Source organism: Sphaeramia orbicularis, chromosome 22 (assembly GCF_902148855.1).
Source record: "Sphaeramia orbicularis chromosome 22, fSphaOr1.1, whole genome shotgun sequence".
Classification (NCBI taxonomy): domain Eukaryota; kingdom Metazoa; phylum Chordata; class Actinopteri; order Kurtiformes; family Apogonidae; genus Sphaeramia; species Sphaeramia orbicularis.
In genome coordinates this window covers 46,097,764-46,122,590 of record NC_043978.1, presented here as the reverse complement: position 1 = coordinate 46,122,590, position 24,827 = coordinate 46,097,764, and the positions used below count along the sequence as shown (strand labels likewise).

The window sequence follows — 24,827 nt, the reverse complement described above, 5'->3', positions numbered from 1 at the left end:
TCTACAACATCGATTCACCAGTAAAATCCATGGAGTTGGATCAATGACAGTGGATAGACACACTGGGTTTATGTTCAGTTAATGATAGACTTTGCTGAAAAAAGTCACTTTTTCTTGATTTTTCTGTTTTGATACAATAACCTTTGACTTTACTCTGAGCTTTTACGAACATCTTCATAATCAGTCAGTTAAACATAGGAAAATAGATGATTTTCACTGGGGGGAAAAATGCAAAATTCAGAGGATAATATTATAATAAATGGTGATAAATCAATTAGGAAAGATTAAATAGAGAGAAAAATGCATTTGGGAACTGCCACAAAAGTAACACTGGGTCCTTATGGGATAAAGTATACTTGTACTGGTCATGCTTATGACATGAATTGTGTTTTGTGTATTACTTATAAGCAAGAAGGGCACAGAATGTTTGTGCCAGTTGTTTGTTTTAATGTTCTACCTCTATATTTCTTAAATCTTTGACACATTCTGACCATAAATAATCATTTTAAATCACAACCAACCATGTGGTGTCCTCGACTTTCACTCAAGAAGATAAATATCATATTAACGACAACTGATGCCTTTATCAGTGTATATAAGGCTGCACTAATTTTTTTTTTTTTTTTATTGCTTATTTTGTACTAACTTATCAGACAGCTGTTTAAATGTTGATCTTATATTTAGTCAGTGAGTGTATAGAATGTAATTACAGATTCTCAGAGTAATGTTCAGTACTTTGTTCAATGTTCAGCCAGACAGACATCAAATAATTAGATTTCATTAATTATAAATTATTTAAAAGAAAACTGCCTTATTATGATTGCTTGCAGTTGATATTGTGACAGAAGAATTTAGTTTTTTAGGCTTTTTGGTTCTTACTGTAGATTATTTAACCAGGAATTGTATCAGTAATAGTCAAAAATTGCTAAAATTTGTGAAGTTCTTATTATTAGTATTATGGTTTATTAAAAAAAAAACAACACACAAATGAAATCTCATCCTTCTTTAACAAATGTATGGAAAATGGAGAAACCTTACACTACATGGAAACGTGGGGAAAACCCTGTAGGGTGACGTAAGAGGGATCATTTGACGTCACTAACCTGGCACGACTCCACTCTTACCTCAGTTCAGTAGAGCCTCATAGGTTATTTAAGCTCATTGTTTGTCTGGACTCTGAACCACCAACAAACACAGCCACTAGCAGAGGAACCTGAAGCTGAGCAGCCAAACATGTTTCTCAGCACACAAAACTACACATTGCCAATATGATATGGATTTTAGAAAATTATAATACTATTATGATCATAGCCTCTTCCACTTCCAGAAACTTATGGAATAAACTAAAACTCACATAGTTTTTGCGAGGACTCATGTCTTTTACTTTGATATGTCGGTATTGTGGTGGTGTGGTTCATATGAAATTATGAATAAACGGCAATCTCAGCCACTTGTTTTTGCTCAAAAGTGTTGGTTGGATTTCTCCAAAACTCGCTGGGCTATCTGTTAAATCTCCAAAAGACTTTAAAACATCATAATTCCCTTGAGGTTTGCATTGAGAATACTGTGTAACAGATTCATAGACTAATGTACGGTGTGCTGAGGTCACTGTCGAAGCTTTCATCTTGAGTGTTTTATAATTAATTCCTCTATTTTCTCCCTTTTTTTTTATCAGCTGTTGACATGCCAAAGAAAAGAACCCGAGGCTACAATCACATTTATCAAAAACTCTTCAAGCATGAAGGACAATTCAACAGCAAAGGATGTAAGCAATGCAAAGCCTACGCAAAGTGACTCTTAAAAGTTCAAGAGCATTATTTATGCATGTGCGACCATGATGTCATACCCACCAGGGCCATGGCATTAGCTTTGTCTCAGTGTCTCCATGTCAGCTGGTTTTAGGCTACCAAGCAAATTACAGCTACGCCTGTCTGTTTTCACACTTGCTACTCTTTAAGAAAGAAAAAAAAAAAAGATAGTTTATTTTTTCTCTTTTGTATTTTTCTTCTCTTCTTTTTCTGCTAGGCTTTATATATTAAGTTTCTTAGGTCTCTCCAAAAGAACTGATAGAAAATGGCCAGAAATAAAAAAGTTAGTGTGTTGTATGTGTAGTGAGTAGTCTGTTTTTGTTTGTTTGTTTTGTCTTTTTAAATAGAACACACTCATTCATTCAGGATAAGCCCCTAAACACCTTAAACGTAATACCTTTTGGTTGTTTTAACACTCGCACTAATGGTTAAAAAATAGCAGTTTTATAGCTTAATATGCTATTAGCCTAGCATCACTTAATAACCTGTAGGCATATACAGTAAATTGCATTTGTGGTGCTGATATAAACATATAGAAATATAGGGGTATTTTTATCAGTGTAAATGTAATATAAGCACATGTATGTATCAGTATAAAGTACATTTTATATACAAATGGTGTAAAATTCACTTACCAATTATTTCTACTCAAATACCGCACATTCTCGCGGGAGTTTCTCAACTCAAGCAAAAACATCTCATTTTACGGAGATTCTCTGTCGTAAGTTACGCTGCGTAATCGACCAATAGAATAGCAAAGTGCCGTGACGCCACTTCCTGGTTGATAGTTTTGCGGGAAGTTTGGTCCAAACATAGCATCATAGTTTAACCAAACTCAAACAACGGGAAACAGCGAAGTAGAGGTGTGTATTGATCTGATCATTTAGTAAACTTCCCAAAATGTCGGGTGTACTGTTAACGTCGTAGGTGTCGTGGGACTGCACTTATTACACGTAGCCGCGGAGTAGCTAACGTGAAATAGCGATGCTAACTACCCACTTGCTAGCATGACAGCTAACGTTAGAATAGAAGTGACAATGGAATTTATACGTGTTCTTAATGTTTTGGAATTAACGGGAGGTGTTTCGAGCCGCACTGTCCCCAAATGCCTTTCGGTTTAGCGGCAGAGGCTCATATACTCACAAAAAGGGGATGTAAATGCGACTGTGGTAACCGGTGTAACAGAATGTGCTGTAGTCAGACACTAACAGACTACAAACAGGTAGCTAGCATATTCTAGTTACTACAGTACCAATACATTATTACAGCTACCAGCTACAGTATTTTATTATGTATACTACAGTTTAATGTGAGAATATGGTGTGCTCATACATTGTCGTTGTGTTTTGTAGTTGTAGTCTTCACTCCTAAAAGCATTAAACACTGCTTAGCTTTCACTGTCATTGTGTCCATTAACGGCCAGAGATAACTGTGTGTTTCAGATGCCTCCTAAGGCTAAAGCGGCGGGGAAGGGCAGAGCTCCAGCAAAGAGGAAGCTGGCAGAGGAGTTTCCACCCGGAGAGGTTCTCACTGACGTCGGGAAGAAGAGCTGGAAACTGGGGGCACCTATTGGGCAGGGAGGCTTTGGCCTGATATATTTAGGTAAGAATGTCAACTTGATACCAGAAATCTGACTTTCATGCCCCTTAGAATCACAGTTATGAAGCTCATCCCCGTTTTGATCATACTTGCACTGACATGTAACACAGAGAACTCCTATTTCAGTATACGTGATAGATATTAGTATCTTAAATTTTCGTAACTGGTGCTGTTTGCACAAACATCTGTGATGTTTACAGCGTAATGTTTTAATTTATACTGACATTTCATAAGTTATTGTCTAACTTTAAAGGTATTGTACCTACAGATGACAAGGCCACTAAGGTTTATAGCAGTTTTAGCACTTTTAAATACTAATATTACCCTGTGGAGTTGTCTTACTGGTATTCATCTGCTATCAGAAATGGGAGACAGGATCAACAGGTAAACATGTCCTTCAGCTGTTGTTCTGTCACTGTCACCATGTAGGATAAGTAGGTGTGTAACATTATACAGTAGTGACTGATTCTTTAAATGTTATTTCAGGAAGGAACGTTTCTGTAGTGTTTTCCTCTGTGACCTGATTTGTTGAACTGTTTTTTTTTCTGTGTGTGTGGTTGAAACTGCTTTTTGATGATTTTTCCTTCTACTGTAATCTGCTTGATATATTTCACATGTTCTATAGTGAGAGACAAAACTCTTTGTGTTCCTCCAGTAGTGAGATATTTTCATTGCTGCCACCATCTTTGGATTTCTGTTACATCACTTAACAGCTATGCAGGAATCAGCAGGTGAAAACATGTGACAGAATCCCAGATACTATCAGAGTACGCCAGTTAGAGTATCCAAGTTTATCAACAGTTGGATAAAGTCGTATACGGTTTACTGAAACAGGGATGTGATGTTTAAATGCAAAACACAAAAGTGGGATGCTTAAAAAAACACAATATCCATGAGACTGATGTGCATGAACACACAATGTTTGTTTTTTTAAAAATCATTATTCATATGCAGTTCTGTCCTGGGCAAGATGGCACCTGCACATTTTGACATTTCATGGACACTCATCCAAAAAGTGAATTAATCTTGTTTCTTGTTCTGCAGCTGATGAGAATTCGGCAAAACCTGTTGGAGCTGATGCTCGTTATGTCATCAAAGTGGTGAGACCCCAAGCACTTTCTTTTTCGTTTTTGAATCACACAGTAGGTTTAGTAGGTTTACAGTTTGCCCTCAGCCCTCATTCAGTGCTAAGTGTAGTCCTTCCGGTTTCAACTTTGGCTGTGTGCTTTGAGTGCAAAATTATACTTAAAATGTTCTGTTTTGTTTCACAGAGTTTCCTCAGTAAGCATTGTGTGAGTTGGCTGTAGATACTTGTGGGTGTTATACCATGACTGCTTTTTCAGATTAATGATGAGATACAGTTCAAAACTGCTGTGAAGTGACTCCAGACTATGATTGTATTTCTTTGGAAGTGTTCGAATTAATGTAACCAGTTTCATCTGTTGTAAAGTGAGCAGTGAAACTGACATTGAAGTCAGCAAATGGCAACAAACCACAGACAAATCGTACAATGAACAGAACAAAACTCACTTAGTACAAAGGTATTTGTACTTAAAATAGGTTAAGGTGCTGCTTTCTTTACATTATATGTTCCAAAAATGTGATCAGATTTTGTAGTCATTTCATATCAAGTGTGTAATTCTTTAGTTCTTCTGTAGTTTATTATTATTTTTGAATTAGGATCATAGGCAACTGATTAACAGCATGCCAGTGGTAAACCACCAGTTATTTTCCAGTCAGTTTTATTTATAATATCAAATAAAATCACACATTTGTCACTGATACCTGTAGAATCTAAAGGCTCCGATTACATGACATTAAATGCTGTGGGACAGTATACATTTTTCCTTTATTGAATGAAGATTACCATTTAAAATCTGTGTAATAAGTACATTTTTAATCTGATTTCTCTCAGCTCATGCTGTTTGCATTGCCTTGATCGTCTTTCTTTCTATAGCATGTTGATGACACTAATGTATGGCAGCTGTTCTTAAAGACCTGGAGAACACTTACTGTGTTGTTTGAGTGTAAAGTAGGGGTGTAACGGTGCACTCGTTTGAACTGAACCATTACAGTTCTGGGCATTCGATACAATACAGAGGTGTACTGAACGAATATATGTAGCTTATGTGTAGAACGCCAACACTCAGGAAGTAGGATGGACACAAATGGAACCCATGTGCAGGGTTTCTTCTATATACATTCAGCAGCAGCAAATTCTCAGCGCCACTGCAAAAAAAACAAAAAACATGACAACAGAGAGTATAACAGAGGCACAGATGCTGGGTTGGACATTTGAAGTATGTTGTTTCACTTTCGGTTTTCGGTATGTAGCAGCTTTGTGGCACAAAAGAGTCCACGGGTTCCTTTATAGCAAAAAGGTTTTTATTTTTTAACTCAAGTTGGCAAAATCAAGTGAACCTGCTCCTCTTCTCCTTCACCGTGCCTCTGCTGGAGTGTTACTGTGAGGTTACATTCACAGCACCTCAGGAAATACTGTGAGGTGTTCACAAATGCTCAGTAAATTACAGAGTTTACCATAAACGAACATTCAAAAATAAAAAATGTATAACATGGGGTGCCTGTTAGTATTCAAATGACTGAACCATATTTTGTAGAAATGTCTTCTGTCCCACAGGTAGTTACAGAGCGCACCCCTCCTAACCCCCCCCCCACACACACACACACACACACACACACACACACACACACACACACACAGGTTTCCTTCACTGGTACTGAAAATGTATCGAACCAAAGATCCCTTGTTCTCCTGTCTAGTGTGTCTTCTGCTGATTTCATGGTATATTTTTCCTTCTATATTAATACATTTTACCTTCTCTGGCCAATCCCTAAAGGCATTGCTACTTCACTTCTTTACTTGTATGAAATATTCTTGGTGTGACTGCCATTTTCCACTTCTTACACCCTTTCTATTGTGCATCCTGTTAAACTGTTTTAACTTAAATGTACTGAGGTTAATTCACTCACCCTTTTTTTTGTTGAAGTGTAGCTTTCTGAATCTCACTTTGCTTTCTCACCTGAACATGCACACCATGACTATTTACAGGCCTATTTTCATTTTAAGCACCAACACAGTTCAGTGTAAACTGTAAAGCACCAAAGCACCGGTGTGTTTTTTGATTTGTTTATTTTTTTCTCCACAGGAGCCCAGTGAGAACGGACCACTGTTCTCTGAGCTCAAGTTTTACATGAGAGCTGCAAAGCCTGATCTGAGTAAGCCATTTCACCATTGTTTCCAACCATGCAGAAGTACTGTATGTCACTAAGCCAAAGTTAGCCTTGTGATCACAACACAAAGTCTCTCATCACCAGGGCAAACAAATAAAAGAAACCTAACTTTCTTAATTAAAAAAGACAATCTTGTAGCTGAGGCACGGAGGGGCCCTGCAGAGGAGGGGAAACTTTTGGTGGCAGCGCCGTTGGCCCCCAGGCCACAGCTTTGCATTTTATATAATAACAATCCAAATGTCAATCTCCCCTGACAATTAACTGTTATATTACTAAGGAACCAAAGGCTCATATTTTATTCATGTTGGAATCTCACGTTGTTGGTAAATATTTGTCCCAGCAGCAGATTAGCTTGCGGCCGCCCTGCCCGACTCCCCCCGATGGAATTATACTCTCATTACTTTGAGCATCACAGCCATCACCCACTTACACCAGCACCAGTTAGCATTATGTTCAGAGGAAGTGGCAGGAAATGTTGATGCGCTTAACTCTTTTCCGTGTACGTCGTGTGTATTTCACAGATGTTTTCACATGATTTAAGGTCATTTGAGGCAGAATGTCTGCTGTCGCTTTGTGCATAACTTATAACTTTCCACTGTTTTCTGCAGTTCAGAGCTGGATGAGGTCTCACAAGCTGAAAAATCTGGGAGTTCCCAGATACTGGGGCTCAGGGCTGCACGACAAAGGAGGAAAGAAGTAAGGCTTTGGGAAATTCATTTTCATTTTACAGGGTTCGAATGGGTGCTTGAAGTCCTTGAAAATGCTTGAATTTCAATGTTGTGTTTTCAAGGTCTGGAAAGTGCTTGAAAGTACTTGCAATTATAATTCTGTGATGTTATTTATTTTTTTATATTAACTCAAGCTAACGCTGCTTACAGAGAGGTGATACATGTTGAAAAATAAAACTTTATGTCAAAAAAGAAAATTAGCGGGTGCTCTAAGGTCGACTCCTGGTTAATTTTTATCTTAATCTTTGGCTTGGTGCGAGTGCGCCTGAAGAATGCCAAGTGGCTTCGCTTTTTTTTTTTTTTTTGATAAAACTTTGTGTTCATCTTTTAATTTCTAAACTTTTTGCTATTATGAAACATCATTTTAGATGTATATAGTGTAATGCAATGTACATCACTGTGATAAAAAGTGAAAAAAATAATCTGAGTATATGTATTCCTGTAGATATGTACGATAAGGTGCTGTGCTGGAAAAATTTGAAAATGACCCTTAAAAGTGCTTGAAAAGTACTTGAATTTGACCTTGGAAAATGTGTACGAACCCTGTTTTAAGTGGTTCACAAAACTGTAAATTTGGACCTCTGAGCATGTCACTTTTCTTATCACAAATATGTATAGTACATGTTCAGGCATCATTATGTCACTAAGTGTCTAAATGTAAGATAAGCAGATGTTAACACAGCGGCGGTTTTGCTTTAGTACGACAGCAACAGCAAATTACAGAGACGGAGCATCCTCCTGTTTCATTCAAATAGGCAGCAGGGTAAAAATGTCAGCTTCTGCAGTAAGTATTTATGTGTCAGTGTGCATGGCATCAAAGTAAGAAGAAGAACGGGGCCGTACGCAAACTGCACCAGCCTCCTCAGTCTTTGACATAATATAATGACCCTGAACAAATCTACCTATTCAGTCTTAATAATGCACCTTTTATTTATAACCATACAAAGAATGAGGTGGTTCAGCAGGTTAACATTTTTTCCAAATAAACTGAAATGACTTGATAAGCAGAGCTGTGTAGGCGCTGAATGAAAAAAGAACTGGAGAGGTGGAATGTGAAAAATAAAACTTGTTGAATGTGAAATTGCAGGTATAGGTTCATGGTTATCGACAGACTTGGTTCAGATTTGCAGAAGAAGTTTGAAGAATGCGGAAGACGATTCTCCAGAAAACTGGTTCTGCAGCTCGGCCTTCGTCTGGTTGGTTGTTTTTAGTTTCTCTTACACTGTTCTGAATTGTGTTTTCTGTATTATTGGGAGTAATTCAAATATCATTTACAATATCAGGAATAATTTAGATTAGATTAGACTTTATTGAGGGGTGTCAAAGATATGGCCTGTGGGCCAAAACCAGCCCACTAAAGGGTCCAATGTGGCCCATGGGATGAATTTGCAAAGTGGAAAGATTAGATTAGATGAGACTTTACTGGTCTCGCAACGGGGAAATTCGCTGGTCAAGAACAACAGAATAAAGTACATGAAAGACTGTGCAAAAGACAAACAACATGAAAAGATATAATAATGACAGTAATACAGGGTGTTGACACAGGTTTTGAAAGACTTAAAAAGTCTGGAATTTTGAAACGCTGATTTCCCAGACCTTGAAAAGTCTGGAATTTTGTGTGAAAGTCTTAAAGGATGGAAACAAGTTTCTCTCAGTCGAATTTTAAAGTATGCTCAAAGGCACATAATTTTGTAAGATAAGAAATACATGAGGAATGAGGAAACTTGATATGATTTCACTAACCGGCCAGTACTGGAATGATTCTAGTGAAACTTGTTCACGTGATATCCATGTACTTTTGTCATTTTCGTATGTTTTTTGTCAGTAAAACATAATTCTCTATGAATTATGCATTCATTCATTCATACATTTATTAAAATGAACTTTTCTCCTACACACAACAGGTACACTCTCAACCAAAAAAGTAGACACACAAGTAGAAAAGTACATAAAGTCGAGGTCTGGGGGAAAAATAGCAGTTTTGAAAATCTGGAATTTTTATTTTGTTAAAGAGCAAACACCCTGTAATAAGTCATAAAACTGTACTGACTATATACATACTTACATGAGTGAAATTGCAATATGTCAGTTTATAATGATCTTTATAAAAACAGTGCTGAGGTTTACATCCTCCTTCTGTCTCTTAAATGTAAAAAGTTCTCCTGTTTAAATTCTCAGTATAAATTTGTGGATAGGTGGCTTGATCATCTCAACCTAATATCAATATGAGATCTGTATCTTGGCCGTTATATAATCGAAACTTGTACCTGGGCTTTATTTAGCATTCTCATGATCCCAATTGTATCTGCATTGTGACTAGATCTTAATATGTTCAATAACTAGATGGAGCAGGAACTCAATTAAAACTAGCGTATGTCCTTTGTGAGTCATCAAAAGGTTAATTTTTATTATCCTGATGAACGAGACTTCCATTATTAAAGGCAGTCACTGGCTATGGAGTGAAGAAGTAAAACCAGTACTACTCCCGTGGTCACATGCTCCTCTACAGGCTTTACTTTGTAGAAGAAAGTGAATTTTTATTATCAGCCAATATGCTATTTAGACTGTGAATCTATTAAATTCATCTATAACAAAACAGCCCAATGTAACGCATTTAAATTAAAAATGCATATCCCATCAGATACGACAAAGAAAACTAGTATTATTACTGAAATTTGACTGAAACACCAGCACACATTATTATTATTTTTATTCTTAATTTATCTCATGCAGCTAATTGATTAAGTCGCAGCACCAGAATATTTTGCTGATATTTTTTTTTTTGTGCCTGGTCATTTTATGCAAATATTTGACAGATAACATTTACACACTGTGCTGCCTTCCAATGTGCTCTGATTAATCTCATATTTAATTGCACACTTAATTGCAATTTTTGTGGCTTTTTTTTTTTTTTTTTAATCAACACACTTTTATTAATTCAGACAGAAACAGGAATCATTACAGTAGAAATTTGATGATCCATTCCAAAAAAATGTGCATTTTGCAAAATAATAATCTTCTTTTTGTCTCTTTCCTGTGTAGCTGGATATTCTGGAGTATATTCACGAGCATGAGTACGTGCACGCTGACATTAAAGCATCCAACCTCATGTTGAGCCACAGTGATCCCAACCAGGTCAGTGCTAAAACCATTAAACTGTCAGGAGAGAAAATGAACATGAATGTGAAATGCGCTTCTCAAGCCCAAATACTACAACATATTATTGTGTTGAGAAACTAAGCTGATACTCTGACCCCTGCACTGTTCCTTGAAAGTAGGGAGGCAATTGTGTTTTTGATCATAACACACTTGTGCTCCTTCATTAGATTCAATTAAGACCCTTAGAGGAGGGAGTGTGTGTGTGTGTGTGTGTGTGTGTGTGTGTGTGTGTGTGTGTGTGTGTGTGTGTGTGTGTGTGTGCGCGCGTGTGTGTGTGTGTGCGTGCGTGTGTGTGTGTGTGTGTGTTACAAACAGGGGGAGATTAGATGGCAGCAGCAAAGAGCTCTTACTAGCAAACAAGGTGGGGGCAGGGGCAAATATTTAATTTGAAGATTAATAATGTATCATTGGTGGTGTTATTAAAGAGCTATTTATAAATGACAATTTAAAAATCTGCCCCTCGGGATTTTAATATTAGGTAAGCTTTTTTTGTGCTGTGCTTTTCCAAAGCTTTCCCCTGGAGTTACTAGCAAATGTAGCTTTAGTTTTATTATGCCGTTTTATTGAAGACAGTAACTCGCTGTATATAAGCATAAGAACAAATAAACCCAGTGTCACTATAAATGAATTTTGAGTTGTAAAAGTAAAGATGGATCAAGATCTTTCTCTGTTTACAGGGAATGAGCACAAATGAAATCGGTATTTTCAGATTCCTGATGTTATTACTGTATCTGAAAGGCTTTAATGTGATATTGTTCTTGGTTTTTGTGTGTGTGTTTGGGATTGGAGGTTTACCTGGTAGATTATGGGCTGGCGTACAGATACTCCCCTGACGGTGTCCTGAAGGAGTACAAGGAAGACCCCAAGAGGTGTCATGATGGTACCATTGAGTTCACAAGTATTGATGCACACAAAGGAGTAGGTAAGTACATGTTATGTGTGAAAAAACCAAGGTGACACATTTTCATTTTGTAACATATTGTAAGTTTTGATATATTCTCCTGAGACCCAGCGATGCATTTTGGTTCTCTGGAGGGGACAAAAGATTGACAGTTTTACTTTAAAAAAATGCTGTCCATAGCAAAGGATATTCCATTAAAAAATAAATAAGTAAATAAAAATAATTTTAAAAAATGTATCTGAAAAAAACTGTTGCATTATGCGATTTCCAATTAAGACAGTTGTTTAATGTAAAAAAGCTAAAACTTTCACTTTCCTGGGTCTCAGGAGGATATTCTGTAAAACGTCTTTTATTGCTTGTTTTTAATATGGGCTTTGGGGGTTTTCCGAGAGTGTGTGTTTTACGATGGCACTGTTAGAAGCTGAATCTTGAAAGGACACTCTGTACCTTGACATTTTTCAGTTCAGTTCATTTCAAATATGCCATAAAAACAAACAAAATGATCCTATATTGTTGGCTAGAAATAAACAGATTTCAATAAAACATGAAAACTTATAACAACATATGACTTGATTGACATATTCGAAAAGGAGTGGGAGGAAGTGTAAACTTATTGAATCCCACCCCTTCTCCACACAACAGTCAATCATTTAGTTTCCTATCAGCCTAAGGCTGTATGATAAACAGTTCTCTAGGATCTTTTTGTAAATTGTTCACCAGAATTATCATTTTCACAAAAATATACATGCATACTTACCTACACACTTACACAGACATGCGAAATAAATAAATACGAGGAAGAGTCAAAAAGTTCTCAGACAAATGTCAAAGACTGTGTCAAAGACAGTCCCAGCAATTCTACAAAAATGGAATCTACCAATGGACACATAGATTGCAAAAGCGTTTAGACTCCAATGGAGCTTATGCAGAAAACTAGTTTTGTTATTTTGATAAATAAACTTTTTATTACATTTGGTCTGAGAACTTTTTGACTCTCCCTTGTACATCCTTGAAGACAACCCACAATAAATAAACAACAAAATCAATAATTAAATAAAGTGAACCAAACAAACAGACAAAAAACCCCACAGTAAACATCTGGTTGTACTCAGACACCGTCTACAGTGTTATACCGTGTATAAACCCTCTCTTTACACGTGTTTAAATTGGCTCATATTTGGACATTGTTTAAGATCCACCTTCAATCTGTTCCATAATTTTTACTCTACATGTTGAAACACAGAAACTTCTCCTTGTCATTCACACTTTTAAGGTTTTGAAGTGAAGTTTTCATGTCGATTCTAGTGTCATTTTAGTTTGAAATGTATGTGGGATATAATTTGGATTTCTAAAGCTGTAACTCTGCATTAAGTTACATATTGTTTGAAATAATGTAGTTTTCAGGCACATTCCTATTTTTATGCCCATTTATACTCATCATTAATCACCTTTGACTTGGTGCAATGATTACATACTGGGTCCCAGTTGCACTTATCAAAAATAAATCACATTGTCAGGATCATTTCATGAGAAGCAGCAAAGATATTTTATTCCAAATTTATGGGCAACATCGTAGTAGTAATATGAAGTAAATCTGATATATTTCAGACTAGTTAATAAAATGGTAGTGGACACAAATTTAAAGGACTGACATCACTAGTGGCTTTTTCATTGGACATATACCCAAAACTTTACCAATATTTACCAAATGTCGAAAAAACAGAAGTGCGTAATGTCATTTTTTTCATTAAATCACTAATGCGGTGATATGTTTATTTATTATCGCGAGATGTCACAAGAAGTTGTTCCAATAACATGGCGACGAATATAAATATCTGTTGTTTTGAATCTAGAATGCTTGTTACCCCTCTATCCTGTAGTAAATTCAAAAATGATTTGGTTTCCTCGTGTGTACGCTCGTACCACGTCATGTTTGTTTTAAAACTCTTCTTCTTCGCTTGTAACATCCATCAACATCTGGTTTTGTGTTCACGTGACTCTAGTTGCACAAAAAAGTTTTTCCATTGCAGTTCTGCACGATACACCAATTAGCTATGCCCAAAAAACCACCTCCTGCAAGCACAAAAACGAGTTTGGCAAAATTGTTGTTTTCCATTAGGCAAATTTTTAAGCGCAATTTGAGGGTCAATGGAAAAGCGACTATTGACAATGAGAGAAATCCAGTAGTGTCATTCTGTTCTTGTTGGCTGTCAAATTTCAGAATAATCAGCCAGATTCTCAACTACAGGATTAACTTAAAGAGGAAATTCAGTAGCAAAGGGACTCTTGAAGTAACAAAGAGATGCTTCCCTCGGTGCAACCACTGAATTATACCGTGTATTTTAACATCCTTCACCGATACGACTGAGACAGAAATCACTTTTCTTATCAAAACAGTTTTTAGCAGTGATATTGAAAGCCCATGCATGGATCTTTCATTTCCATTCATATGTAACTTCAGCCAGTGTAGTAACCTGCGGTGTGTTTTAATGATAAAAAACTGCAGCTTTAACAAACAATTGAAGCCATTAAATTTGTGGTGTGTAAAGGACATTTGTTAAAGGTACTGATTCAGTAAATGGAAGGGGAAACAACATATTACATGCCACTCTTAAGTACCTGCTTTTATGCATTCTTTCAGTCCACAACAAGCATACCTCCTCACATAAAAAAAGGAAAATGCCACTTAAATGTCATGATAATGGATTTGTTGCAGGAAGCATTATATAATCATAGGTGTATTAAAAACCATTACACAATGTACCATAAAGAGGTGTTTAAAACTAGATGACAGTCAATTTAAAGTGTTAGTATTTCTATTTATTTCGATACACAAATGAGTGTCTGACAGTGTTGTCCATTGTGGTTGTTTGGCTGTAGTTCCATGCAGGCGGGGAGACCTGGAGATCCTGTCTTACTGCATGGTTCAGTGGCTGTGTGGCCGACTGCCCTGGGAGGACAAGCTGCAGGACCCCGTCTATGTCCGAGACTCTAAAATTAGGTGGGAGAAGCACACACGATGTCCCCATTGGACAGAAACCCTGCAGTGAACGCATACATAACATTAAACTATAAGGAAAGTCATACCGCTTCTGTACCTCTCACAGGAGTCAAGAGAACATCTCCGAGTTTATGACAAAATGTTTCTCCTCTCAAGAGAAGCCAGGTGAGAAAGACGAGTACACACACACACTTACACACTCTTGTCCGCACGAACAGAAACTTTGCCATCTCTACGTCTGTTCTAAAGTTTTGTGGAGAAGACTTCACTATATCAGGATAATCTGCTGTAGTTCCCAAAAATATTGGTATTTGTATACAAATCATATCCTTGACTTGCTTCTTAAAGGGTACCTTTATTGAATTTTTATTGCTAGCTATTTCAAAAGATCACATATAATACTAGCAGTTCCATCTGGTAACTTGCGTTATAGCCCGTTTTCAAGTACGTGTGAGTACTAAGTCACTGCTCCATCAGTCAGTCATGGTCAGAGATATGTTTCCTTCACGGGCTGTTCCAGCACCGATAGTGACTAGGGCTGGGTATCATGACCAATTTCCTCAATCCATTCAATTTCAATTCATAAGGCTCTGAATTGATTGATCGTGATTCAGTTTGATTCGATCCAATATTGATTTGATTCAGTATTAAGCGGTCAGTGATTGTCGGAGCGGTGCAAAGCGAAAGTGAAACTGAAGACACTTTAGTATTCCTCTAACTCTCTGGGCCCACTCCACTTCTATATGGGCCCCCCAGGAATGCTGGACTCCATGAATTTACCATGTTTACCCCCACCCTTCCTCTGCGCCCCTCCCGTACCAGAACCGTCGTGAGCGAGATCAAGACACCCCGTCTCCCCCAGGGGCCTGTGAGATGGAGCCGGCCATGCATCGGTAGTACCCGGGTCAGGTATTCGCGGTCACGGTCGGGAAAATCAGTGTCATCCGATATTACTTGATAACGCAAAATGAAAATAAAATCATTTCAAAATCAATCAAATTGATTTTTTTACTCAGCCCTAACAGTGACACAGACTCGTTCTTTTGTCCAATTACCTGGTCTGGGATGGACTGGTCACTGACCCCGTGCAGCAGACACCAATCTAAGATGACACAGTATTGTCCAGTGCTGGGTCATGTCTCCAGGACAGTGGCAGAGTACAAAGCTTACAGCTGCATGAACAACAAGTGCTAACACATGGTTTAATTCAATCTTGCTCACTGACTGCTGCTTGTTTACGTACACTCATTTACCCGGAATCAACGCGGGTACGTCACTCACGGCCATCAATGGCTGCCCCCGCCTGTAATACAAAGGTCCATTGTGATGCATTTATAGTGATTTGTTTTTTACTGAATATTCGCCTCTCTTCCTTATAAGTCAATACACAAAGCATAATTAATGTCATAGCCATGACCAGTACAGGTAAGCTTTAAGTTACAGTTAAAATCAACACAGACCAAAGACCACCGGAGCTGTAATTTTATGGTGAACTGTCATTTTGGAGTACAGGTGAGTCTTTATTTGTCAGCTTGTAAGGAAAACATCCAGTGATTTTTGCTGCAAAATATTCCAGTACCACCTGAAAATCACTGTTTCTGTCTCCTGTTTCATAGAATACAGTAGCTTCATCCTTGCATTTAAAATGAAAAAGATGCAGGGAGATTTAGCTTAACATTGAGCTGAAATATGCTTGTGACATCTTTAATATGTGAGTGATGGATCCATTTATTGATTATAATCACTGTATAACGGAAAACTGTCCACAAATAGGCAATGCAGTCATGTTACGGTTAGTTTTACTAGAAATGTAGAAAGTTTAGAGCATCTTTCATCAATATAAAATAGTGCATATTGTCCAATCCTAACTGATTGACATCTTCTTTTTTAATCACATTGTGTTTTATCACTTCAACTGACAGCTCCTTGGTTCTTTTTTGCATAGAAGTTCATTAACAGATGCAAACTGCAAGTGGTGATTTTGACATTGTCTCGCTGTTGTAAGAGTTGCCTTTTTAATGTTGGCACTTCGACCTGCAGGCAGTGTGTTGGTTCAGGCAGAGAAGACGAACACGAAGTGTCACACCTCCTTGTTTCTGCCCCGCCGAGCACTACCAAACTGTTGTTTACAACTCCATCTGTGTGTGTGTTTGTGACTGTGTGTCAAGTCTGAAGAAAGTCGCACCAAACAGAACGAGGCATGACACTGGGACCTAAGTAGGACATTATGGTGACGACAAAGTGTCGGAACAAAGATGAGTCAGTAACATGAGGATGAGAGCTGCTCGAGTCCAGTCAGGGTTATTAATAGAGTCTCTCACAACTAAAAGAATATCAAAGATTTTTACAGGCGCTCTTAATGCTGAGGTTCCTTAAAATAAGATGAGTGTCATAGTGATGCTTGTGCTTATGTTGTAGATGAGATCCAAAAGTTCATGCAGGAGGTTAAAGCATTGGGATACCATGACAAACCACCATATGAGAAGTTCCGTTCCATCCTGCAAGCTGGACTGAAAGCAATCCAGGCTAAAGATGATGGCAAGATGGAATTCACAACCATCAATGGAGCTGCATCACCTGCACAGGTCAGTGCACAACAACACAATCCACAGCCCAAACTAAAATACAGCTGAAGGAAGCACGGATAGAAACCGCTGCAGCAACAAGAGTAGACCAAAAAAATGGGAGCTGACCTGAAGCTGTTCCAAGTATGAGGTACATGATGGTACTGGATGATAATTCAGTCCTTATTTTTGGATCAAACAACCGACTACAGTTGATAAGAGATAATCGGACATGGAACTGACTTTGACTCATGGCAAAAAGAAGTCGGTGCGTGTGACGCATTGCAAAACACCCGCCCTAAGACTTGTGATTGGTCCAGTATAAAATAGATCGGGCATAATTCACAGTGAATGGAGCAGTTCCAGACCATTTGCTCAGTATTAAATGCACTGAGAAAACGGGATGGCAGAAGTTTTTCCATATATACAGGGTTATTGAAAAAGAATGAACCGATTTCATTACACAATATTTTCATAAGGAAGAGCAATAGAAAACTCCAGCCAAGTCACAAGTATTCTACTCACAATCAACTTTTATTTCCTGTCTTACAAGTGTTCAATGTGGCCAAAACCTGCAGCACGGACAACATTAATGCAATAAGAGAAATCCTCCCAGACATGTATCAGCATATCACAATCCACTGAGTTGATCACTGTTGTTATTCAGTGTTTAAAGTCAAACTCCTCTTTCAAATGGTCACTGACTCGTTCCATGACCATGCTTGAGAACTGAAGCAATGTGTCATGAAATCGGTTCATTCTTTTTGAAAAACCCTGTATATTTTAATGTGGTGAACAGACGGGCAGTATATCATCTCCTCCTCTTTGTCCCCACCTTCCTTCTTTCACCGTCTGGGCTGTAGCATCATAATCCCATAATTTGTACATTTCATTGTCCACATATATTTTCTGATACTGCAGGCAGAATTTATTCCATAAAGAACACATTACAAGCTGACCCTGAAGTTATTTATTTATTTTTCATAATCCTTTTCATGGCTATTCCTTTTCGTCTCATCGTCATGTAAACTATAGCTGTTATAAATAATACAAGAGGTTTTTTTCTGGTTTCACCGTCCAGTGTTTTTCATTCGGTCTCGAACAGTAATAAGTTAGATTTTCTTGTGTTTCCATACCACACATTGTGCGCTTTTTCATCAGCTCTGTGTAAGCACACATCAGTTTGCTCACATAGAGGTAAATAGATTTGTGTTTATTTTGAAGCTCAAACTTGACTGAAAAGTTTTTTAATTTTAGGTTTATCTGTACGTTTCATTTGACTTTTCTCTTACATCTGTCTGTGTGCTGGTCTTCGGTCATGTCTTGGTTTACTTCGCTTCTCACTTTTTAACTGGCCTTCAGACAGACTGGAAACTCACAGCATATAAAATATTTCTTAAATACTGAAAGTTATTACTGACAATTCATTCATCTGTGTTATATTTTTACATCCTATCATACATTATTTATCCTACATTATTAAGGACTACATATATTTTTTCAGACAACTGTACCACGCATCACAATGCATATTGTAATAGGTCACTCATACTTATTTCCAGCTTTATCTTCTTGTTTTCGCTCTTCATCTCATCTGTTTTAGTCTCTCTACCTTGTTCTCTCTCTCTCTGTACATATGGAAGATGCCACCGGGGACACGGCGTTGCCAGCCGAAGGGTTACCAGGCCCCGGCGCTGGTTATTGTATGCAATTATCCCGCCAATCTGTTCACCTCAGCAGGCGCTGCATAGTGATCATGAGGTAGCAATTGTCAAAATGGAGACAAAAATGGAAAGGGGGGCAGGGGGTGAGTGATAGTTGAGGCTGAGAGTGGAGGTTCATTATAGAGGCCCAGGAAGGAGGAAGGACGGGCGGAGGAGGTGATTGCTTTCGTTAAGTGCATGACTCTCTCAAAGGCCACCTTTTTCTTTCTTTTATGCTGCAAAGCCCACACTCACTTTGATTCCAGTAGCAAACACATGCATAATAAAGTCAGAGTTTACTGAAATGGTAACTGCAAATATTTGCTGTGTTGGCAAGAGAGTTTAAGCAACCTTCATCTCCATCGACGCCACCGCTTAAGTCGGCTTCATGAGTAGGTAGGTAGGTAGGTAGGTAGGTAGGTAGGTAGGTAGGTAGGTAGGTAGGTAGGTAGGTAGATAGATAGATAGATAGATATAGATAGATTTTATTTCAAACATCAGTAGGCAAAAGAAATGACCAATTTAAACTGGACACTCTAAGGCTACATTCAGACTGTAGACAAATGTGGCCCAAATCAGATTTTTTTTGCCCATATGTGACCTGTATCCGATCTGTTACAGGTGCAGGAGATTTTCGTGACCAATTTTTCATCAGATCTGTCAAACCTCAGTCTTAGCCTAAGTATCACGAATCTGTAAGTCTTTCTGTGATTACTCACCTGAATCTCTTGCATTACAGTGAACAATTTCGAAGTGGCATCCACCATAAACAGACCATATGTTTACAAACAGACTCGGGAGGTAACTCAGGCATCTTCGGAATTTTGTCGCAACATGCATTGTGGGAAGCGAAGGCGACGTGATCATATGATATTATATGGATGAAACAAACATGACGCGAAATGACTGAAACACGGAAACGGCTGGAGGAATATGCATAGAGGGAAGGGAGCTCCTGCCGCTGCCAGACAGCGGCGCGAACCGGCGTTTCCCACAGTGCACGTCAAGACAAAATTACGAAGATGCCCGAGTTACCTCCCGGCTTTGTTTATAAACATATGGTTTGTTTATGGTGGATGGCACTTCGAATTGTTCACCGTAATGCAAGAGATTCAGGTGAGTAATCACAGAAAGACTTATGGATTTGTGATACTTAGGCTATGACTGAGGTTTTACAGATCTGATGAAAAATTGGTCACGAAAGTCTCCCGCACCTTTAAAGACAGTTTGAACAGCACAAATCCGACCCAGGCCACTTTAATATGTCATCCGAAATCCAATACTTATTCAATATTTTGCAATGGGACTTCAGTCTGAACAGCCAGGTCGCATTTATCTGACCTTTACGTCATTGAAATGCGCCATACATCACAATTCTGCGTCCTAGGAGTGTTACTTCCATAAACACAGTGTATGCCTGCGTGGTCAGGACCTCTTTTGCGCATGCAGGTCACTTCAGGGTTGCATTCAGTTCATACTCAAAATTGATAGAAGTCGGATTAAATGTGTAAAATGAACGAGCATACAAAAAAAAATCAGATTTCACCAAAAAATTCCAGTTGTGCGTAAGACTTGTGTTCTGAACGTAGTCTAATATATTGAAGGAAATAAGTCAACCAAAAACAAAAAACAAATGTCACACAATGTATAACTATTTCATTGCAGCTCTTTCACAACACTTTATGTCTGAAAAGGAGTAAGAAGAAGCCCAGCATTATTATATTGTCTTATATTGTCCTACCCCGATATTACATGAAGTCAAAGGAAGTTGGAGTGTTTCTGTTCTCTGTGGCCAAATCGGCAGACCACGTTAGTTGGATCTATTCAGTGGATTAATGCGTCCGAGGTCCTGATGGCCAGTGAGATGGTGGAGCAATAATTGCATTTGCTCAGACTTTACGCACAGAAACCTGCAGGATCAAAGGAGTTTGGTCGCCCCAATCGTCCCGTCTCGCCGTAGTGTTTGTCTCCTCATTCCTTTCACACTGTGCTTCAGGACCCAAGAGGTTTAATGAAGTCTGGTTCTTGACTTTTATTTAAAAACCAAAAAAAAGAAATGCACCATGTGTCCTGGTATTTCACGGGAGCTTCAGCTGAATTCAGTGACAAATATTAACAACATAAAATAATCAAAGTGGGATGTGTTCTGCCTTGTTTTTCCAGAAGGCAGCCAAGAGAAAGAAGGTTGTGGATGAAGCAGATGGGACTGAGGAAACTGATAGTAGCCCCGTCAAGAAAAAGAGGGTCACAAAGAAGAAAGGTAGGTTTACTTTAAGTGTTCAGTTTATGATCATGTCATCTTTTTACACCTCGTTTATAGCTCGTTTCCACTGCAAGAACTTAAAGATGGAGTCAGCTGTTGTAATCCAGGATACTTTGTCATATTTAACATTGAAAAAATACAATATTTGTTCACACCGCTTGTTCTTCCAATAGGAGAAACCAGTGTTTGGACCAAACCACCCAACACTGAGGGAGCAGGATTTTGTGTTCTTTGGTTATTGAGATCAAATAGCAAGTCTTTTTCAGAAACAGCTTACTCCACCTTTAACAAAACCTCTGTTCTTTATTACGGGCACAGCTTTTCTTTCCAGTGTTCCCATTACAAAATGTAGCAACTGAACAAAGAATTCCTGGAAGGGGAAATGAAGCAGATTCAGACAGAGCTTCATAAAACTATGATGCAGCCTTTACAGTCTGAATCCAAAACTTAAACATGATTTTTCTTCCTGCAGAAGTGAACGGTGTGAAGAAGAGTCCAAAGAAGAGTCCTAAAAAGGCCGCCAAACACAAACAAATCAACGGCAAAGCCAAACTGGTGGAGATGGCAACACAGACCTCACCAGGACTCGCTCAGAGATCCAGGGGTCGACCCAAGAAAAGCAGTGCCTAAGACTCCTGGTGTGTCCACACTCCTCCCTCTGTACTACTGCCTCTATGCCTCTTAAAACTACTTTTTTATGTCTTATAAAGTATGATTTTCTATCTGTTACATACTTTTAGTTGCTTATGTGTAATTTTTATTTTGTGGTTTAGGCCTAATCTGTTGTAATAAAGAGGAAACTAGGTTGAGTTGGCTTTTGTTTTTAATGTTATTATCATTGTGTAGTGCAGAAGAAATAACAGTATCATCAGCAAAATAGACTTTTGTGTCTAAAACTGGTCTAAATTACAGCTTTGATTGTATTTAATTATAATTTAATGTATCTGTGAGTAGCATTTTACCACCGTGAACATTATTACTACTTTGTAGGGGTGTAACAGCGCACTTGTTTGTACGGAACCATTCGGTTCGGGGCCATCGATACATTACGGAGGTGTACCGAACGAATACATGTAGCCTATGTGAAGAACACCAAACACTCAGGAAGCAGATAAACTTGAAGCATGATAACAGAGTATAACAGAGGCACAGAAATTGGGTCGGACCTTTGAAGTGTATTAAGTTTCACTTTCGGTTTTCAGTAGTTACGGAGCACACACCCCCACACACACACTGGTCTCCTTCACTGTATCAAAAATGTATCAAACCGAAATTTTTCTGTACTGTTACACCCCTAGTACTTTGGTAAGTATGTGTAACAATAAGATCAATCACATTTTTGCCCATCATATTTTTTTTACTACTCCTGACTCAATCAAACTAATTGATCAGGTGATGATTTCCCTTCAGTCCACTTGAAGAGGATTAAACCACCCAGTGAAGGACTCCTCTGTCTATGTAATAGCACAACGTCAATGTACAATGTAGGTAATGAGTAGAATTTGTCTTCCTTCATTGATACACATTGTATTAAGTAATTAAAAGGTTCATACATCTGAATGAAAATGAGGACATACTCATCCCACGTTGGACACAACCACAAATCCATTAACTGATAGTTGAACTGGCTTCATTTAATTTAAACACACCATCCACACATGTTCACAGCAAATATTTCAAGTCAATGTCAGAGCTTTTTGTATGGTTAACCCTCTTTAACCAAAGCCAAACTCACCAAGAACATACATACACATTGGCATCTCCACTCGTACTCTGATATGAATGATCAGGTGGAGAAGAGCTCCTTTTGGATGACGTTTTACCCCCATGCCGTTGACAGCATCAAGAAAGGCAGATGAGTTCTCTGAAGGTGCACGATTGTACCCAGGACTCAAACAAACTGCACTGCATGGAGACAAATGTATATCCACTCTACAGGGTCCAGTTGTCAGTTGTGCACTTACTTGAGTTCAGAGTACGTGTAAAATCCCAACTGTCTTTGTCAAAATTCACAAGGCAAAAAAAAAAAAATACACCGCTGCTGAGTGTAGAAGTGCCGAGACCCATGGTTGGTAGACAGGACGATAATTGTCTTCTAAATAGTCATGATCAAATCTGAATGAGTGGCCTACATTTTGCATCCAGTGCAGTTTTGTCCTGTCCATCTTCATCCTGCTGAAGTGTCGCAGATCTCACTGTTTGACAGATACTTTTCATGTAGTTGTGAAACTTGTGTCAGTCATCGGAGGCTTGTTTCTGACACGTCAACTGCACAGGACAAAATTTCACACATGAAAAGCTCCTGACGAGCTGTCCATTTCCCCTCTATCCACCACTGTCCCTGATGGGACCCCCCGCCTTCCTCATTAACTCCCAATAGCCCTCCCCCCCTCTCTTCCCACTTCTCCCCTCTCTACCTTCCCCACGGAGGAAGACATTTCCACTAATGTTGGTGTTGTGAGGGCCTTCAGGGGCCCATGTGGCGGCTGGTGACTTGCCATTGATTGCTCCAGCCGCTTCGGGAGTAAAGAGCCCCCCTGCCTGGCTTCCCTCTCCACCTACCGCCCCTACCCCTCCCAGCCGTTGACCTCAGGGGCGCCGCAGCCGTGGTCCCGCAGTAGGGGGCAGTAGTACATAATGATAGCAAATGGATATAGGTGTGTGGGGGGGAAGTACATGGGAGTGAGGATGGAGGGGGGAAAGGGACAGCACTTAAACACAACACTATCATCGTTGGTTCTTGCAGAGAGAGGTGCATAGTTTCACCCTGGCCACCCTTTTTCATTTACCGTGGTCGTGTTATCCACTGGCCGGCCTGGCAGGCAGTTGTCGCCCGTGCATTTGCTGTGGTCGGGCTCTGATCAGCAAGCCGGCGGAGCATGAAAGCCTCCCAGCGGTGGCCTAAACACCACTCTCATGATATGGATGCCAAGCCTCCCTGGGACCGCGTGCCAATAACTCAATAACACTTTCCCCGGTCAGTGGGTTTCCTGTGTTTGTGACAATTGTCAGTGGTTTTGTGAGGGTGGGGTGGGATGGGATGGGATAGGAAGGGGATCCAAAGTGCTGAAACTCAAATATAAAGATACAACTATGAGTATCATGCAGAGTTCAGAAGTTCAGACTTGATGGAAAAGGAGGACTGGAGGAAATTCATCCTCACCTTAGTATTCTAATGTCAGGTTCTGTCAGTGTGTTTAATGACTGCACCAACTCTAAAGCACTTTTCACATCATAGGCATACTTTGTCTTTTGTCCAGGTTCCAGTCACAGCTTTGGACTTATACCATCTAAACAGCCATGTTTCCGTAGAGTACCAAGTGAATTTCAATCAAAAATCATGAAAAGTCATAAAAAAGAACCTGAGGATTACATGTTTTCAAGAGGGTTTTTTTTTATCCAACTGAGCTATTCTGACCAAGTAATTTCCCTTGTGGATCAGTAAAATATGTCTAAGTCTTAAGTATTTGCATGCAAATACATGGCTGTAAAAAACAGCAGACGTACAGCATTCTGTTACTGTTTTCCATCTAAAATTGTCACACTGGAAAAAATCTAAAGCTTACCAAGTGTATTTTTCTCATTCCTAGTCAAAATATTTCATCACACTTAAAATAAGACATAATCACCTAAAAAAGGAACTTTTCAGTGAGATATAAGAACTGATTTTCAGACAATAGATCTTGAAAATCTTATTTCAAGAAATCTCACCAAGATAATTTTCACTTGTTCGACTGGCAGATTTTTTTTTTTTGCTTGAATTAAGCAAATAAAATCTGGAATTAAGCAAAAAAAAGTGTTGAAATAAACAAAAAAATCTTCAGCTTCAAACTTATCTCTAATTGGAGT

At 38.7% G+C, this 24,827-nt stretch overlaps 1 protein-coding gene and 1 long non-coding RNA gene across 3 annotated transcripts; one reads left to right on the top strand and one right to left on the bottom strand.

Annotated features, from left to right (window-relative positions):
• Positions 1-142: 142 nt before the first annotated feature.
• Positions 143-5,972, bottom strand: LOC115413551 (uncharacterized). The gene is made up of 3 exons (XR_003934479.1): positions 5,805-5,972; positions 4,653-4,662; positions 143-154 (listed from the first exon to the last, which is right to left on the bottom strand). It is a non-coding gene; the product is annotated as an uncharacterized LOC115413551 (long non-coding RNA).
• vrk1 (VRK serine/threonine kinase 1) lies at positions 2,578-21,792 on the top strand. Of its 2 annotated transcripts, XM_030126470.1 has the most exons (13): positions 2,578-2,671; positions 3,251-3,410; positions 4,452-4,507; positions 6,575-6,644; positions 7,268-7,355; positions 8,475-8,583; positions 10,430-10,522; positions 11,336-11,468; positions 14,328-14,448; positions 14,555-14,613; positions 16,867-17,033; positions 20,879-20,975; positions 21,451-21,792. In XM_030126470.1, the coding sequence occupies exons 2-13, from the start codon at positions 3,251-3,253 to the stop codon at positions 21,606-21,608; spliced, it is 1,311 nt and encodes a 436-aa protein (XP_029982330.1). In that variant the 5' UTR covers positions 2,578-2,671; the 3' UTR covers positions 21,609-21,792. The 2 variants fall into 2 exon arrangements, with proteins under 2 accessions (XP_029982330.1, XP_029982331.1); XM_030126471.1 differs by lacking the exon at positions 20,879-20,975 and having other exon boundaries at positions 21,451-21,555.
• The last annotated feature ends 3,035 nt before the right edge of the window (positions 21,793-24,827 follow it).